A 19,016-nucleotide genomic window follows, 5' to 3' on the forward strand; every position below is an offset into this window, starting at 1 on the left:
CTAAAGGGCCTTTCAGTCTCCCCGGGAGGCAGAGAGGAATCAACAGTAGCGTATAATGGAGCTGACATCTAAAAGACAGGTATTTGTCCTTTGCTGAAGGCCACCGAATCACAGAGGCGTAAAGGTATTGACATGTACTTCTTTGCTAAGATATTAGCTTTCAATTGCCCCACCCTCAAAAAATAGTTGTGGTTCATTAAAGATGGTCGCCTAAATATTTAATATTATATTCTAATCTTGAATAGTAGCATAAAGGCATTGCCTCTTAGATTAATGCAATGCATTCTATTCTGCCCAAAATAAAGTGGGATTTTTATGTAAACATGGGATACACCTATGTCATTTTGGCAAAAGCAGTTCAATCTCGATCCCCAGAATGAGATATTTAAATGAGATGTGTTTGTAATTTGCATACAGAGCCAAATTGTATGCTATTAAGAGAAGAGACATGGTAAGCTGTCCCCTGAGAAGCACTGAGAAATAGCTCTGATCATTCTAAATCCCTGGATTGTTCCCCTATTAATCCTGTTTCGTGCTGCTGCTAATAGCTGTATTTTTATGTGTGTCAGCATCCAGGTGATTATAGCAGCAAAATAAATCTTGGATTTAAAAGAACATCAGCAGAAGAAACCATTAATTTGATGTATTACTGAAAGGAGGAGGTGGGCAGACATGCTCAAATACTGTTTTATAAGAAAAAAGTATGGAATAACTTTTTTAGTGTGTCTTCATTATGGATTTTTGCGTTGCAGGAGTGGAGACTATCAAACGAAATGGAGGTTTTTTTTAATGTAATAGAAAACAATGCAATGATGACAAAGACAGCAATGTCAGTCCTGTCAAAAATGGGATCCAGGATCCCAAGTGTAGAGGGTTTCTAGACTTCAGAAGCCTCTAGACACGCACTTGAATGGTGAGAATGCTGGAATTACCTCATACACATTGAACTGGCTCTGCCCTCGAGCTAGCTCTCGGTAGCTGGTGGTAAAGTCCCCAATGAAATCGTGGCTGGGATAAGAAATAAAGGGGGAGAAGCATCAGTAACTAGAAACATTTCTATTACAAATAACAGGGGAGAGGTTTGGGATAAGATGGAGCTTCAAGACAGGAAATTATAACATTCTTGGGTAAAGTTTGAACCTTGAGTTCTTGGCCTTTTGAGATTATTGTACAGCTAAGTTAGAGTGAGTTACATATAATTAAATATGGTCTTAAACAGTAACTGTACGTTAAAGATTTCTCAGATTCTGACTAGTCGTGTAATTTCTTGGTTAATATACTCACCTGCCATCCCTATCCCAGTCATACACCTCCACTTTGATTGTTCTGGGGAAACCAAACAGAACATACACACAAACACGACTCATAATAAGGTTAGCTGTGATTAAAAACTTTTTTGGACAAGATGTGGATTCAATATTTAGTAAAAGATACTTAAGCTGTGTACACACTGGAAGCAATTTGCAGTGATGTGTCAGCTGGTCACAATAGAAAGTGAATTTGGCAACTTTATAACCGCTGTTGATGTGAAATGGGCTTCCTGTCGAGCAACTGAAGCGACCATCAACAGGAGTGAAAAATATCACTGACTGACATTTGTCCAGGTGATAAATATGCTAGAGGATAACCTAGACAGCCTGAGCCTGGAATGTCTACAAGCAACCAGCTTTCAGCTTCAAAGCAAGCAAGTCACTTAAATGTGTACGCAGCTTAGGGAAAAGGTTTTTTAGAAATTTTATAGACTACAGGTGGGTGTGAGGGTGCTTCTTTATGTTCAATGCAATAAAACAAGGTAGTAAGTAGAGATTTGCTTTTGCTTTGCTTCTTCACTTTGGTGAACATTATTTTGACGTTTAGACAGTTGTTATAGAGCTCCTAGGTCACCCGTAATTTCCATCAAACCAACCCCAGACCTTGAGAAGAAAGCCTGCTCATATGATGACTGATCGTGTGAGGTTAAAGGTTTGTGTCAAAGCATGAAGAAGTGACCTGGAGTAGAGTTTATTAAGTTTTTGTGTAATTCTAAATGTTCTAAACTTTACACCAACTTGACACTAAATCTGCAAAGGAAGAGGCGATTTTTAATTCTCAGGCTGTCACATACTGATAGCTTGTCAACACTGCTAGAGTGTCCTATAGCGCTGGTGCCACAGCGCACTGGGTCATGGCAGTGGTGGGAAGAGTCTCGCTCCTTCGTTGTTACACATGGATAGTTGGTCAGGACCTCTTAGAATCACGCTGAAATGTACTGGGTACTCTTGAGTAGTGAGGTGTGTGAAAGAGGAATAAACTAAGCAAAACCACAATCCTTTCCACAGACCTAATTAAGTTATTTTCAGTCTGCCTAAACAAGCAGTGACTGAAGGTGGAAAACAGCAAGCTCCCAAAAGGGATATTAACTATGACCTTGTTGCTAATAAACCTGTTCATGCAGTGGCATGAACAGGTTTATTAGCAGTTTCTAAGTGGTGTCTTATGGTTTCTTAGTGCCTTCTTATAGTACAAAAAACTTAAATTATTATTTAAAGTGGTTGTAAAAAGAAAGTTTTTCATATTAGGACAAAAACATTATCTAGTCCTTACCAGGTCCTAAAAGATGGTAAATACAACCAAAGATGAACAAGAACACAACACATATCACACTGTGCAATTATTTAACAAAAACTAAGCCAAAATGCAGAAGCATTGTAGTCTACCCATGATTCAATGACAGTGTTGAAGAAGCCTATTGGTTCATTCCGATACAACACAGATATGACAACACTTCTAAACAAGCCTTATTTGTTCACACTTTTTCTACTTCTACAGTCACTCACTTAAACATTTAACATGCTAACGGAGGCCTGCAGACTGCAGAGGTGTACCTCTGGAGTTTTTTGTCATTCTGAACATTGTACAGTCTGACCTTGGGGTGAAATTGCTGGTACGTCCACTCCTGGCAAAATTGGCGACTGGGAAGATTGAATGTTTTCCACTTGTGAATAATGTTTCTCACTGTAGAATGATGGACTTCAAATTGTTTGGAAATGGCCTTCTAACAGTTCCCAGATTGATGGGCAGCAACAATTACCTCTCTAAGATCATTGCTGACACACTCGAATGCCCCAGACCTGCAAACTGAACAAACCTCTGCTTTTACAGAGGTCCTCACACCCTGATGATCAGTTAATCACATGCATTTGATTATCAGGCTGCTATTCGCCCTCTTAATTCCTATGGAAGCAGTTATGGGGTACTTATGCTGCTTCTGCATTTTCCTCACTAAATGGCAGATTTTTGACGTCCTTCAAAGTGAATGCAGTGGATTGTTTAGTCAGTTGGTTGTTACAACTACAAAATCCAAACAGCATCTTTACAACAATTCTGCAATGTCTTAAAAGTGGATTTTTAAAACAGATATTAACGGAAAAGTTATTTCTGAGGACAAAAGAGATTAAAATAAATACACTGCGGTGCATATGTGAATCTTCTGTTCTGTGTAAAAAAAATAAACCCAAGTCTCCACCAACAGTTTTATCAAAGGTTATTTTTAAGGACACGAACAACAGCTACACTTTACCAGGAGAAAATATTTTGACACCGTGCTCAGGGAGCCCCGAAATCAGTTAAAACACACGTCACTCGGTTCTCTAAAAGGGATACTCGCTAACATTAGAACAAGGCTGAGCTGCTGGCTGCATGTTGCAAGAGAAAACGTCAACTTGTATAAAGCGCTCCCTTCAAAAAATTGCCATTTGCAAACTGATGACATTTTACACAAACGCAGCAGAAACAATGTCCCAGCAGAGAAGCGAAAACTTTTCTCGCCTCTTTCATTTCGGAGTCACATTGATCTAACCCCCATACCTCCCCTCCCTCCCCGACTTCGAGTTACACAAGTACTGACACCATCCAGATCCAAAGAAAATATAAGCAACCAGTAGATCATAGATTTCTTTCTTGTCACTGCATAACTGAAAGATGCCTGATATGAGCCCAGCCACCTTCCCTGCCACATGGCCCCTGTCGCTCTGTGGTGACAGTTTGTTCTTTTGAGGTAATCTTCAAAATGTGCTTGTCATCTTCGATGGTAGGAACATGGTGCTTCTCCTCGAGGGAGGGAAATAGAAATAATGGGCAGAGGAAAAAAAACTACGTAATCCTCTCACCAGTCTATATACAGGAACAAATTGAGTAACAAGTGCTTAAGTGTATGTCATGCTACTCCAATAAAGGACCACATCAGACCCGCTTCTAACATTTGACACAACTTTAATTTAAATCTCGGTAATCTTACAGCCGTATCAAAGGACACGGGCGGCCCGGATCCTCGAGTGGCTCAATTGAACCTTGAGAACAATATACACTCCAAAACTAATCTGCCAGTGATATCTTTGGCTACTATTCTGAGGCATCTTTAATGAACACGACTCATTTTCAGTAATGGGGGCCTATATAACTGAGTGACAAAAAGGGAGACCGCGTTTGATACCGAACAATTCCTCAGCTCCAATTACACAGATCTGTCTGTGATCTTTTGCCAGGAATAAAAATAGATGATGTTTGAGTCACCCAGGCTAGGATGTTAATGAGGAAGAAATGACTCTTTTGGTGTTTGAAATTATTTATTAGTGTTTAAATATATACCTTAGGTACCGCCTACGCTGATGAAATACACTAGAAAGGTGAGATTTTCCTACACAACCAATTGTGGAGCTGAATATAGAACAACTTGGAAGTGTCTTCCACTTGTCTTATTTCTCTTCACACTCCCTCATTTTCTTCTCCTTGACTGGAACAATGCCTTTGACACGCTGGATCTCTGCTTTTCCTTCTCCAGTTCGACTTGCCTTTGCTGCCTGTTAAATGTCTTCCTTTTCTCATTCATTTTCTCCCCCCTCTCCATCTCATCTGCTTCCTTTCCTTCACTTTCACTCGCCTGTTGTTTGCCAAAATATCGTCTTGTTGCTTAAATTTGTTCAAGGATCAGATGCTTGCTGTCACCAGGGATTCAACTGGATTCTGCTGCAACCGGAAGTATGGCCTAACTAATCACTGTGCCATCCTGACACTTGCTAGCAAAGTTGAAAGGTGGTTTTTTTGTTAATCCTTGACTTTCTTGTTTGCAGGGTATTTTAGAAGACTGCCAGCTGATCTGACTAAAATATTTTTGGCCAGTAGTTCCTGGATTGATCTGGGATTTCCATTTGCTGTTTCCTAACAATAACAAGCAGCACTTTCTGTATGACAGCTGAGGTGCAGTAGTGCGTGTATGCAGTAATACATCATGTACCCCACTCTGCACAGGGGGATTTAGTTTATACTTGCTTCAAAACAACCACAGATATGTATCAGTGCGTATCTTGCAGGGTAAAGCTGCAGTCAATTACATTAAAGTCTTTTATGCAGTCTGTGGTGCTTCCTGCACAAGGATTTTTGTTTTCTGACTTCAGCCTTCAAAGCAGTACCCATCACCAGGTAGCATTACAAAGTAGTCTGGGTAAAACTGCATCGAGTCTGGGGAAAAGCTGAAAAATGTGAATGGAAAAGGTCATGGTTAAGCCCAAACCTGATTTAGAATGGAGTGGACACGAACAAACGCAGCAACAGCGATTAGTTATCTCTGATTGGTAAATATTACTCTTACTGAATATTACTTATTGTAAAACATAACAATCGAGATTGTTAGTTATGACTCAAAAACTCATAAAACGGGGTTCCAGTGATGCCAAACAGCTGGAGTTTCTGTGGTGGCAAAACTGCCTCACTGATAAAAAAAAAAAAAAAACTAAAAAATTATTATTTATTTTTTTTGAGCAATTCAACTCCAAAAGTTCTGGTTAAGTTTTAAAATCTGTTATGAAGTCTACCTCTTTATAAGCATACCCTCTCAGCGGCCACTCCATCTGGGCTATTGTAGGCTGAGTACACACCTGGCAGCTCCTTGTTATCACCTGCTACGAGGTATTCAACAGCCCGCTATTGTGAGCAATCCAGCTGGCTATGCGAAACTCAACAAATCAAATATTTTGTCACGTCGCTAAAAAGTTCAGCTTTTATGCTCACACCTCCTTCTGCCACTTGTTCTCCGTCTTGCTTTTATAACGAGGCAGTGCGGCTTTTAATTGTATTTGAGGGGCGAGAGAAAGGTTGCATGTGAACCAAAGCATGCTGAGTAATTTAAACTCACAGATGGATGTGTCTTGCGGTGACAGACCCCCTTCGTCATATCTTTTCAGTTTGTCCACTGATGGGGTGTTAAAAGGGCATGATCATCCATTAGCTGTGCTCCCCAAATGGGAGACTGACAACATCAGCCTTTTGAAACTATTTCCAAACAGAAGTAGTAGAATACATTAAAGCCCTTGGACACTCCTTTGGCAGCACGTGTATGTTTTTAGATGCAACACCACACTGGCTGAAAAAAAAAGTGTCCTGTGACTGGAGGGGAAGTCAGCCAAAATAACATATGGCTGTCACTGAAATATTTACAGTCAGCTCCCATTGGAAGTTTAGGATTTAACAAAGACACTGAAAATGAAACACAAATGAAACAGAAATGCCATTTTTTCATCACCTGATTTGAGAGTTTGAATCACTGGAATTTCATAGATTCATGCCTAAAGTGCACATCACTACAATATAAACTATTTTAGGGACAAGGCATAGCCTGGGAAGCTCAACATGGTCTCACATTTAAAACCTATTAAAATAAATGGCATGCTGAATAGAGTAGAGAGACCATGTGCAGCACTATTTTTTATTTGCCTTCCAGTGGCTGTTTGTCTTGTTTGGAGGAGAAAATCTTGCAGGAAGTGGGACGGATGCTTTACTTTTACAGCGGAGACACTGTGTCTTGCTAGTCTTATTCATTTAGAGATGTCACTTTGGAGAGTCTTGTTAAACCAGCTTCTCCTTTTGTCAACTGGTGCAACGACTGGGATGAATGTGTGCCAACTAATACAGGAAAGCAAATCAGCAGTCGGTCATCCACTGACTCATGGAGGCAAGGTGTAGAGATACCTCGATGTCTTCTTCAACATGAGATGGGCTCAGAATGAGACACATTAGAGTATGAGATGCACATAACAAACAGCTGGAACTACAGACACTGTCTCTACACCCTGATACACTCATGCCAGAATAGGGAAAGTCTTCTGCACTCGCTCCAGATGTGGAAGGTTAGGATGACATTATGTTGAAGGAAATGTTTGAAATACTAAGGCCTCAGGCTAAGAGATAAGGCCTCTCTGGGAAAGGCATATAATGTAAGAATAAGTAAGAAAACAACACATTTACTTCAGGTTATTGCTTTATCCATGTGTGTCATCCATTGTAAAAAAAAAAACCCATTTATATTCTGCAAAAATATGCCTCCGTGTTGAAGTGTAAAAGTTGGTGCATTGGAAAAGAATTATTCAAACTGCAGTGGAAGAGACTTCAGAAATAAATCATCATAATGTGCCGTACACCAAACAGGTGGCTTAAATGTCCACCAGGTGTAGCTTTAACGTCACTGCAAAGACAAAGAAAACGCGAATGAAACAGAAATGTCATTAGCTAACACCATATTCTCGAAAAACCGAGAATATGGTGTTAGCTAATGTTAGGCATCATACAGAAACAAAAGATTTTTTTATATTTAAACTATACATCCTGGGTAGAAAAATACTTTGTGATAGGTTAACAAGCTACATTATACAGTACATTTTTTCTACCGGACCCTGTAAGTAATAGCCCTGCCTGCTAAATCACGAATTAATCCCATTGTTTTTGAGAGCTGAGTTTAAGTTAACTAACCATACCCTGCCCTGATTACTGCCAGACTTTTTAAATCAAGAAATCACTTAAATAAAACGCATCTGACAAAGTGAAGCAGATTAAAAGATCTCAAAATGTAATGCACCATGCCAAAAACTAAAGAAACAGCTGAGAAATAAAGTCTGGAAAGAGTTACTGATGGAACCATGAATTCTGCTCTCTACCAGAAAATCCTGAAGGAGAATGTCCAGTCATCCGTTCACGCCCTGAAGATCAAGCACACCCAATTTTTGCAGCAGGACAATGATCCAAAATGCACCAGCAAGTCCACCTTTGAATGGCTCAGAACAAAGAAAATGAAGGTTTTGGAGTGGCCTAGTCAAAATCCAGACTCAAATCCAATTGAGATACTTTGGCACGACCTAAACGGGCCATTCATGCTCAAAAATGTGGCTAAATTAAAGAGTGATCTGAAAGACTTGCCAACTATTTCAAATGCTTGATTGTAACTTATGGATAGCTTTGTTGCCTTAATACCTGAAATCATTATATAATCAGCTGCATTTTATATTTACTCGGGTTATCTTTATCTAATATTAATTTTTTTTTGATGATCTGAAACAGGTAAGTGTGACAAATATGTAAAAAACTAAGAAATTTGGAAGAGAGCAAATATTTTTTCATGGCATTAAGTACCAGCCATTTCTGAGGGCTCAGTCCACAGATTATATCTTTATATTGCTCTATATATTTATTCTAGAGTAGTGTTGCATGATTTACAGTTCCCAATAATCCTTATTTATATCTGATGGGCCTCGGTGCATTCCCGCAGCTCATTCATTGTCTGAATCGAGTTTCCAGCTCCTCTCGCTTTAAGCCAACTTGTTCTAATTGGCTGTAACTGCAAACTGCAAGTTTCAAAACCAAATTTTAATTACAAATGTTTGATACTTGTACAATTTTAAATAGGTCTGGACAGTATTAGATGTGTTTGTTGTATCTGGCTCTTTGCATCACATTAACACTTCAAATATTTGGAAGGTTTCCTTCACTTGATGTCTGTAAGCAGTAATTGCATACTGATTCAAAATGACTGACAGCCTAAAGAGCTGTGTTTGCTGAATGACATCCTCGGCGATAATGTACCATGGCAGAGGTTGTAAAGATTATTTATTAAAGGATCTTGCAAACTATGTAATTAAAAATACTGACAGGCCTCCCCATTGCCCTCTCACAGGAACACGAAAACCAAAAAAAGAAAAGAAAAAAAAACACTGACACACAAAGTTGATTTCTCACCCACTCTCAAATATATAACCTGTTTATAGCACTGTCTTGGTGATATTTCAAGACACACAGAATCTCCTGCTGTTTCAGCTTTTGGCTTGTCACATTTCATTATACAGTGTGGGCATGTGTGTATGCGTGTTCATGCTTTCATAGCACAGGAACATTTAAGGAAGTGCCTTTGATGTCCTGCTCGGTCCCTTGTGTATGATTGGCTCTGACAGGGTAGCGAGCACTCCTCGGACTTCTGTGTGATTGGCTGGCTGACACAGTTTCGCCTGAAATTTATCGAAACGCATCTTGAGGCAATCCCACACATCCATAAAATCAGCGTCATCAGTAGCTCTGTCCCTTTTTCTTTAGGATTCATCTCAGTTTTCTAAGCACACACCAGGTTCTCAGCATTTTCTGTAATTACTTTCACTGCATACAAAAAAAGATACGACAGACACCTTTGACAGAGATAGCTGAGAAAAGAGAGAGAGAGAGAGGGAGAGAGAGAGAGAGAGAGGCAGGAAAAAGATGCATAAAAAAACATCCCCCCCCCCCCCCCACAAAAGTGATCTGTCACAACTTTTTTCGTCTGTCCTCACAGCTCCTTCATGATTTACTTTGTTTTCTTCTCAGAACTGTCTTCTAAATTAGAAACAGGCAGATACCCCATGAGGAAAGGGAATTCATTACTTTTCTGACACAACATCTCTGCATTAATTATGTGCCAGGAGGGAAGAGCAACCCATCATTATTTTAGATATTTGGCAAATAATGTAATCCAGTGTAAAAACAAAGAAAGAGGAAGAAGCCTGAATCATGACAGTGTATTTAAAATGCTTCTAAATTCGTTAACCATCATATTAGTCACGTGGATGCTCTTTAATTTTTTTTTCCCATCCACTCACAATTTGTTAAGCCTTGTGTTGTCTGAATAATGAGCATTCTGCTTTCACCCCACACGTATGTGGTTTACACTGCTAACGGTAGCTTGGCCACTCTTAAAACAATGGCTGCTTGAATTAAGACATTGACAGCTGAGGACAGTCTCACCTCTAACCCGTAACTACTATACACGGGCTCAGAGACCAGTTAGCATACACAAAAACTCCTTGCAATTGCTTTGGTCATTAGCATATTGCTGTGGTTTGCATGGACAATAGTGCCTAGTCTGCAGATACTAGCAAACTACTTAAGTTTTACTCCTTGTAGTTTCACTGCAAGTTTTAGTGAAACTTGAAAAAGTGCAATTTAAACCTTTGTTCATATTCAAGGTGCAAGTTTCACTGTGAAGGCGAATAGTCTCCATTTCTGGTTTGCATCGCACATTTCACAGTTTCACTAAAGCTTGGCAAGTAGTTTGCTAGTGTTTGCTGACTATTCAGCATTTTCCTTACAGACTACGGGTGACGATTGCAACCATGTAGTGACCAAAGCAATTGTAAGGAGCTCTTTGCAACTTATTTGACAATAGCAACTAGCAGTAACCTCTAGCAATCGCAACAGGTCAAGGATTATACACTCTTCCCTAGCAACTGGCAGTTACCAGAGTCAATGACTGGTCTCTAGGCCTGTATGAATGGGGCTTTAACAATTAATTTTACAGTGATTGTCAGCAACTTTCAGCAACCACTCACAGTCAGTCAGCAATTGGTTGCTAACTGGTTTGTAAGCCCATGTTGGCTGATACCTTCAAGAGCAGCATTTTTAACTGTTTAATTTTATAAGAGAAAAGCTTATTCAAAGAGAATTGTAAATTTATTGCTACATCACCATCTCTCATTTCAACATTACCGACTGTTCATGGTGTGTGTATTATATTTATTATCAGGTAGAAAGAGAAGGTGAACAGACCCAAATGCAACAGTGTGGGGAAAACAGCAGATATGCAGATAAGAAAGTGTAAAGTGGGGGCAGATTGTGTTGTACCTGTCATAATCTCCATTGCAGAGTGCTCGTACTGGGATGGTAAAAGGCTGCCACACTGGATTTAATGTGTTCTTCACCACCTCTGTTTTGTGGCAGATAGTAAACCTAGAGAGGGAGAACGAATGTTATCAAATATATTCAAGAAAACAGTGAAATAAAATTTGTCCTTTGTTGCTTACACAAGCCAGAGAGAAATACAAAACTATGCAAATAGGAGGGAAGAAGCAGGTAATGTAAGAGATGGGCAAAACAATAAAGAAAATCTTGCAGTCTTAAATAGGGGTAGGCCAGTCTCACATATTTTAGACCATAACGAATAATTTTATATTTTGTCTAGCTTTTTAATTCCCTATCTTTGACCGCAGGTGAGACTATGATATGCTAATGGATTCCTTTGATATCTAAAATGTTTTGCAGAGCAAAAACCTCCTAAAAAGCAACAACGTATCATAGTTTTAATCCTGCCTTTTTACCCAAAGGCCTGGATTACTCATGCACTACTAATTGCCTCAAGCCTTTCAGACCCCTGTGACTCGTTTAACCATGAGCCTCTAACTTTTACCTCCTCTGGCCACCAACAACAGATACTTGTAGCATGCCTATGGGGATTGGTTTCCCAAGCTGTTAACATAAAGAGAAAAATGCATGAAAAAAAACTCAAACTAGACTAACACAACACTTGGTAAAGCATCTGTTGGCAGATAGCGCTGACTCCGTGACAATTGCAAAGCCCTCTGGGAGGCTAAACAGCACTCTGGGAAAGTGTGAGGAGATAGGAGAGTCTTGTGCATCCCTACGTGAATTGCCTCAGAAACTGTTTTTCCTATTGGTTTAAAAGGCAGGTGCAGATGCAGTGTTTTTCTTTATCTGTTCATTTTATGCTTCTTACATTAATTGCCTCTTTTTCCAATTTGCTCTCCTGGAGTGTTTTATGTAAGGCATAGTCATGGGAGTTGTGGTTGTGGTGTGAACTAGATAGATGCCTCTGTACACAGCTTTCTGGGGTGTACGCACCTCATGAACCACTCCAGCTCATCTCTAATAATCATAGATTGCTGTTTCTGTCTGTACTGTTCCACTAAATGTTGTGCATTTCAATCATGGACTTAACATGGCAAATGCAGCACCTTTGAATTAGACCACCGAACCAAGACTGGAGCTCCATGGATTATGTCTCAGGAGCCTTCCTCAAACGCTTCCCAGTGCAAGACAAAATCACAAGCAGCACTCACGTTCCATCCTCGTTGCTTCTGTAGAAAACCATGAAAGGGTCCGACTTGCCAAAGAAGTCCTTTTTGTCCAGCTTGTTGGCACAAAACTGCATGGTGGCACTATCCTGTAGGGATGCATGGGAATGTTCATCGTTAGTTCTTTGTGATTTTATTCATGGTGGCCTATTTCTGATCTTGCTTCCTACTTCTCCACTTTTATCTTCACAGCTTGCAGGAGGGCAACAGATGGATGCAGCTGTTTGTGCATCACACAATAGGATACTGAATACTGCATGATGAAAAAGCATCTTTTCATTTCACGTTTTCTGACATACTGTAGTTTGTGTAGTTGTGTATATTTTTTAGTGACAGTCAGACATCTGGACCGTCAGTGTTATTGTCCTTTCTGTGCTTTTTTGTTGTTGTTGTTGTTGTTGTTGTTTTTCTAAACATTACTAAAGACATCAAAACTGTGCGTCTGATAGCAGCTTTGCAGATTCTTGGCTTTCCCTCAACCAGCTTCTTGAGGTTGTTTCCTGGAGCTTTCCCGACAGTCTTAAAGGAATTCACACTTAATGGTGAGGACTTGTTGGCTAAATAAAATGTCAACAGTGTCACCAGGAAAGACCATCACACCTCCTTTTGCACTGGGAATCACACATGCCGATACCATCTGTTCACACAGCAGTTAAAATATGACCTTCAACGTCTGTTTCCTCTTTTTCCAAATCACTTGATGTCTTTTCCAAATCCTAAAGATATATTATAATAAATTTATACTTAATAGATTTTTAAAAAACAACGATACTGTCGGGAATTCACTGCTATTACTGCTTCTCTGCTAAGAGTGCCACTGTTGAGTCTGATGTGAGGGTATGACTGCAGGAAAAAACTGGCACATCAGCTTACAGGTTGAATTTCAAACCACTGAACCACTTTTCAAATTAAAAGTTTACATGCAATCTTCCCTGATAAATGCAGATTTTTCTGTATCTACTTTTAGGAAAATCTGACATTTTTGTCTGACATTCATGGAAATATAGAAAATCTCACAAATTAAAAAAAAAAATGCATTTTGCATCTATGTATTCATTACTGACATATAGTCACAGTTACTGGGGTTTTCATTGTATATTCAATTTAAATTTAAGTCTCTCAATCGATTCCACTTGTAGACTCATAAATAATGTTGTGAAATCATAACTTGGAACATGCTCTTGTATAAACATTACATAATTTTATCTTTTTATTTGTATAATTGTAATTTCATTATGCTGTCTGAAAAAGTTCTTTCTTGTAAATTGAGTGCTTAAATAAAGATTAAATAAAGTTTTAAAAAAATATTAACAATATTCAGCTTTTATGTGAGTTTTATGTGGGTCCTGTGATGGACTGGCTGTCTGGGTCCAGTGTGCACTCCACCTGCGGGATACACCAGAACTCTCTGAACCCTGAAATGGATAAGTGATTAAGAAAATGACTGGCTGGGCAGCTGAGTGCATGGATGGACAGACGGATGGAGACTTTGGTAGATTTTCAAATGTGAAATTTAATGGCTTTGGACTTTTTCATACTGACATTTCACATAGACATAAGACACCATCTAACTGCTGAAGATCAGCAAAAATTAGCTTCAGTGGGAGTCTAAAAGAGTTAGGACTCACTGTCTGTCCACTACGTTCTCACACATACATGCGCTCATGCATGTGAGAATTCTCGACACTGCTGCTGAAAAGACAAAAAGCTTATTTCTTGAGGTATAGTATAATATTTTGGCAAAATACTTTCCATTTATTTATACGAGGAATGGATTTAGACATATGACTATCTAATGCTTTAGTCTGCGTAGTGTAAATGTCACCTGCTTATATGGTCTCGCTCTGTCAAACTCTGGCACTCGGCCTAGAGTCCACTCCAGCTTTATCTATAAACACGACCTAATGATCCACTACGCGCACGTGTGTGTGTGCGCGCAGACATTGTAATCAATGTACCGTATCCATCTAGTAGCAGTCTTGCTAAAATTAGTGTCATCTGCTTACCAAGTCTAATTCTAGCATGAGTAATAGTCATCAAGTTAACGTCTTCTGATACCTGTCACAGCATCTGGAATACGTCAGATGCTTCAGGTTCATTTCGGCCTCAGAGGAACACCAAACACAAAGTATGCTTTGAACTTGGGGCTTCGGTTTGTCTAATATGTTCTGAGGAAGGTTGGACGCACTTACAGGGACCTTTTATGCTTTTCCATCAGAATTTCATATTAAATTGAGACATGTTAAAATGAATCCCTGTGAGCCAAGAGTTCAGGCTTTCGATTTGAACCTTTCTTGTTTACACGGCCACATAAAGTCAGACTTTGACTTATAAGATCACACGGATAACTTCCAATAATATGAACAGAGCAAGTGCTGTTAAAAACAGTTTTATTGGAACTTAATGAAAACATTTACGCTGAAACGTATTGTTATTGTCGGCAGTTAACCAGTTAATGGAATTCTTATGCTTACACCCTAGCATATCTCTAAGAGAAATTAGCTGTGAGGATGGGTGACCTACGGCTATTGTGGATAAACAAAGATAAACAAAGACCACAAAAAAAACATTATACACCACAAATAAATCAGAGGCCAGCAGCAGATGCTGTGAGATTAATTCTTACTGCAAAACAGCTCGTATTCTTCATCTGTAGTACTCCCACTTTCTCTAACAAATGGGCCTGATTTTGCATTTTCTCCCACTGCTGTTTATCATGAAATGTAGCGCTTTTTAAAGCTCCAAATATAAATCACTTGTCCGCTGTTTAGCATTGTAGTACTACTTGTTTACTGCTGCCGGTCCGTGTTCTGGGCTCTCCTTGTGTGCGGAGATGAGGACTGACAGAGATGGGGCCTGACTGATCTCTGGCACATGAGCTGTAGCTAATCTCTGAAACACAGTGGGTTCATTACAGTACATTTAGATGCTATAACAGTAGATTGCTGTTGTTGTCAGAGCCTCAGGCCTTCCACTGGGCAGCCATGGCGCCACTAATGATAGCTTAATAGCTTTTTAATGTTGCAGCTTGCACCTCATGTTTGGTCATGTGCCGAGTGGCAAATCAGCAAAAGAATGTGTGCGAGATTGTAGATGTGACAGGCCGGGTTTGAGAGTGACGGCCTGAGTGTCTTTATACACAAATGCATTTTAATTCCTGTTTGCATGTTGCTACAGTGTCCTCTCACTATTTTTATCAGACACGGGCAGGCACGCTGCAGCACACTCAAGAAAACATCACATCCAATCCAGCAGCCAGTGAGGAACTTTATCTGTATTCTGCCCTCAGCCTGAGGACACACGCACACTACATGACTGGCGTTTGACACAGACCTCCTACATTGAGCTTACTCGCTCACTCACTTTCATTCTCTTAAAAAAACAGTCTTTTAATCCTGCGGGAGAGTGCTGACACCCACACTGCTTACTGATTGATGCGCAAGCATATGTATGAGTATGAACGTGAGAAGTAGAATTTTTTTTGCTGTAGCAACAGATTTTATTTCATCTCTGGCTCTTTCTTTCATCCCATCCCTGGATACTCGATGAATATTTTCTATTTCAACAAGTGCCTGACTTCAACAAGTTTCTTACTGCTCGTGAAACCGCTCGAGCTCTCGGTTCATACTGCACTCGGTTGTAGCACACTTGCATTTTTAAACCTCTGAAGGCACATATTGCAGTAAAAGTGTGACCGTGCACCTTATAAAAAATTATTAATAAACTGGCCATAGGCTACAGGACCACAGACAGAAATTTAGATCAGTTCCAGGGCACTAGGTAGGCCTGAATGGTCACACTAAATTAATTCAATCAATAATTTTTATTAACAACAGTCCCTTTTCTGCTTTACAACACTTTCCCAACCCACTAACTGCAAGCATGTGTATGCCCGTGCATACTGCATAAAGGTAATCAAAAAATACACAAATCCTCAACTCCTTGTGCACCTCTGCAGCTGCTCCAGCTACTTTAAATCACTTCCTTTAATTCCTGTTCTGGTTTCTTCAAGTTAAGATGCATAATGGACCTAATCTACTGCATAAAACAAAGCAACCCTTTAATTTGCCCTTTTCATGACCAGCAAGCTACTGGTCATGCTCCGGTCCTGATGTGCTACCTCTGGGTTTTGTGCAGACTCTTTCACTGCTGTTTGCTTTCTGGATTTTTCTCAGACACCAGATTCTCATCAGTAGCGAAAATATTTACATGAATCACTTTCACGCAGAACTTGATGTTTGTTCTGTGCACAGTTTTGAGGTCCACTGTGAAACAATACCTTCAGGGTTTGTCCTAAAAGTAGCAGGAAAGGTGGAGGCAGTGTAGATGTCCACAAGGAGACAACTTTGAAGGAGATTTTGGCCTAAATGTTTGGCTGCTATCGCCCGTGAGGAAGATAGCATTCAAAACTTGTCCCCTGCTTCCTTCAAAGATTTTTAATCTGTGTCCAGTAAAATGAAATGCATAAAAAATAAAGACTGAAATAGTAACAATATTAACCCTCAACAGAGTTTGAGAAATTTGTAAGTTAAGTTTCAGTAACAGATGTAAGGGTGTACTAAATCAAAGATAGTCTCCTGATAAAGGTTGTTAAACTGCTCCCAGAAATCCAGTTAAAATTGCAGTCTGGGATTTGTGGGGTTTATTTTACACATCTGCTACGGCGTATCGACAGCAAGCTTTCAAGCAATTTAGCAGTTGTTTGGTCCTGAAGGAGTTTTAGGGATCCAGCTGCAACCTGACAATTTGTGTTCCTCTAACCCTCAGTAAAGTCCTCTAAATATAGCTGAAGTTGCCTCACAACCAATACCGACCTTGTCATGTTGCCCACAGCTTCTTTAGACCATCTAAAGATGCTGTAATAAAACATTTAACAATAAACAGACAGCAGATCATATTTTTTTACTGTTCTATTAATATAAATGTTAATGTAAATTAATAGCAATGCGTGTGTATGAGTGTGTGTGTGTGTGTGGGTGTGTGGGTGTGTAGCAGTGTTGCTGCTACTTTGAGTCAGCAAGTAAAGACACACCAAATCTCCGAGGAGTTGACAGGCACATAAAAGCATTTATGGTGACAGCATGTAGAGGATATTAAATATGCATCTGCTTCTGCCTCATTAACACTCTGAGCCACAAACACACACACTTTTGCACTCCTGCTTTGTGATCAACAGCCCTTTGCTAATATGGAGAGAATCGCAGTATCAATATTTAGCTAGAGGGACAAAGACTAGGTAGAGACACATTCACACCCTCAGGGGGGAATAAGGAAGGACTGTTTGTGTCAGAGCAGAAAGAGTTACTGACGCACCAATTACGAAAAAAAGAAGACAAATTAGCAAATGTATACTATAAACTAATTTATTAGAAACACATAGGCCTGAATTAGTGTTAGCCAGTGTGTTGTTGGGGTTTAACGCAGAAAAAAAAGAAAAAGGGGCAATCAGCGAATTAATTAAAGGCCCAATTGATGAGTCTGAGAGGAAATAGTGAGTCAAAGGTGGGCTTAACAAGATCCAAAGTATACGCTGCTGTTAGTATGTTGTCCTTCTGTGTTCAGTGATGTATGAGAGCACAGATTTATAATCGCTAACATACATGATCATATTGATTGTCCAGTCATTATAAACTGTGACAGTTATTACACAAACCAACTTAACCCACTTCCTAAGTTTGACATCATCTGGGTCCAAACTCTTCTTCAGTTCCCAAACTCAAGCAAACACTGTGGCATCACTGAGAATTTAAAATAACCCAATTCTTTCATTTCCAATACAGTGATGAGTGTTGCTGCTCTCCCAGGTATACTAAAGTTTAACATCCAAGCATCCATGAAGAAAGAGGATTTAGGAAGTTTAATGGGCTTAGAAGTTAGCAGGAAGTTAGCTCGCTGGTTTCAAATATAAAGATGGAATGATATAAAATGGTATATATACCATTGCTAGCTACAGAGCTACTGTTAGGATAATATAATCACATTAGACCAGCAAAGATGGAGGATGACTATTAATGTTTTTCCCCTCAGTAAAAGTCAGTATGAGGGTTCCTGATGAGCAGAGACAAATGCTGAAAACGGACCGTCCACAACACGAGGTTAGTCACTAACATGCTGCTGCGTGGTTTGAATTACTCACTCTGAAAAATACCTGATCCTAAGCTTCATGTCCTCACTGAAATGGTTAGCCTCAGAGTGATTATTCTCTGAATCTTTCAAATATTTGGTGCCTGGTAAACTGTGAACATATGGGCTGTAGTTCCATCATAAGCTTTTAAAAACTGAGCATAAAAATGTGCAGCACATGATTATTGCTAATAAAAAGGCAGACAGGCCAACAGTGATCACTGATTACTTTTATGGGCTTGTTTATTATATTAAATAAAATAAGATAGAATTACAACACGAACAAAAGCCTCAGTGAACGCAGTAGGAGCTTGGACCTGGAAGCAGCGTTGATCACAAGTGAATAGCTAATATCTTACTTTGCTCTGTTCTTGCTTGATTTATAGCTGCAATAAATCTGAATTTGTGGTCTATATTTTCATGATGGTTTGTAGAATTTAATGAGTTTACCAAACAGTGTACATGAGGGGAATTATGCAGAAGCAATTTCTCCTCCACACACAAAACATCTTCTAATGACCCCATTCCCAGCCGCTCCAGGTTTTTCCTCCTTTCTACATTTCAATACTGTATTTTCCATTTTCCATTTGTTCTCTGCTCATGCTGATCGAAAACCTGTTCCACTTTACTCCACACCAAATGCTGTGAAGGCTGCCCTTCAGATGTACTGTACAATCTGAAGTGGAATTTAGAGGCATC

The 19,016-nt window shown here is 39.5% G+C and overlaps 1 protein-coding gene across 3 annotated transcripts in view; it reads right to left on the minus strand.

Annotated features, from left to right (window-relative positions):
- The window catches only part of cpne5b (copine Vb), a 125,014-nt gene that overhangs the window by 22,982 nt on the left and 83,016 nt on the right, over positions 1-19,016 (minus strand). For all 3 annotated transcript variants that reach the window (XM_063474405.1, XM_063474404.1, XM_063474406.1), the window contains 4 exons: positions 12,180-12,283; positions 10,948-11,052; positions 1,285-1,326; positions 933-1,008 (listed from right to left, as the gene is read on the minus strand). In XM_063474405.1, the coding sequence (XP_063330475.1) occupies positions 933-1,008; positions 1,285-1,326; positions 10,948-11,052; positions 12,180-12,283 (327 nt within the window). The remainder of the gene's footprint in view (positions 1-932; positions 1,009-1,284; positions 1,327-10,947; positions 11,053-12,179; positions 12,284-19,016) is intronic.

This window comes from Pelmatolapia mariae, linkage group LG5 (genome assembly GCF_036321145.2).
Source record: "Pelmatolapia mariae isolate MD_Pm_ZW linkage group LG5, Pm_UMD_F_2, whole genome shotgun sequence".
Classification (NCBI taxonomy): Eukaryota; Metazoa; Chordata; class Actinopteri; order Cichliformes; family Cichlidae; genus Pelmatolapia; species Pelmatolapia mariae.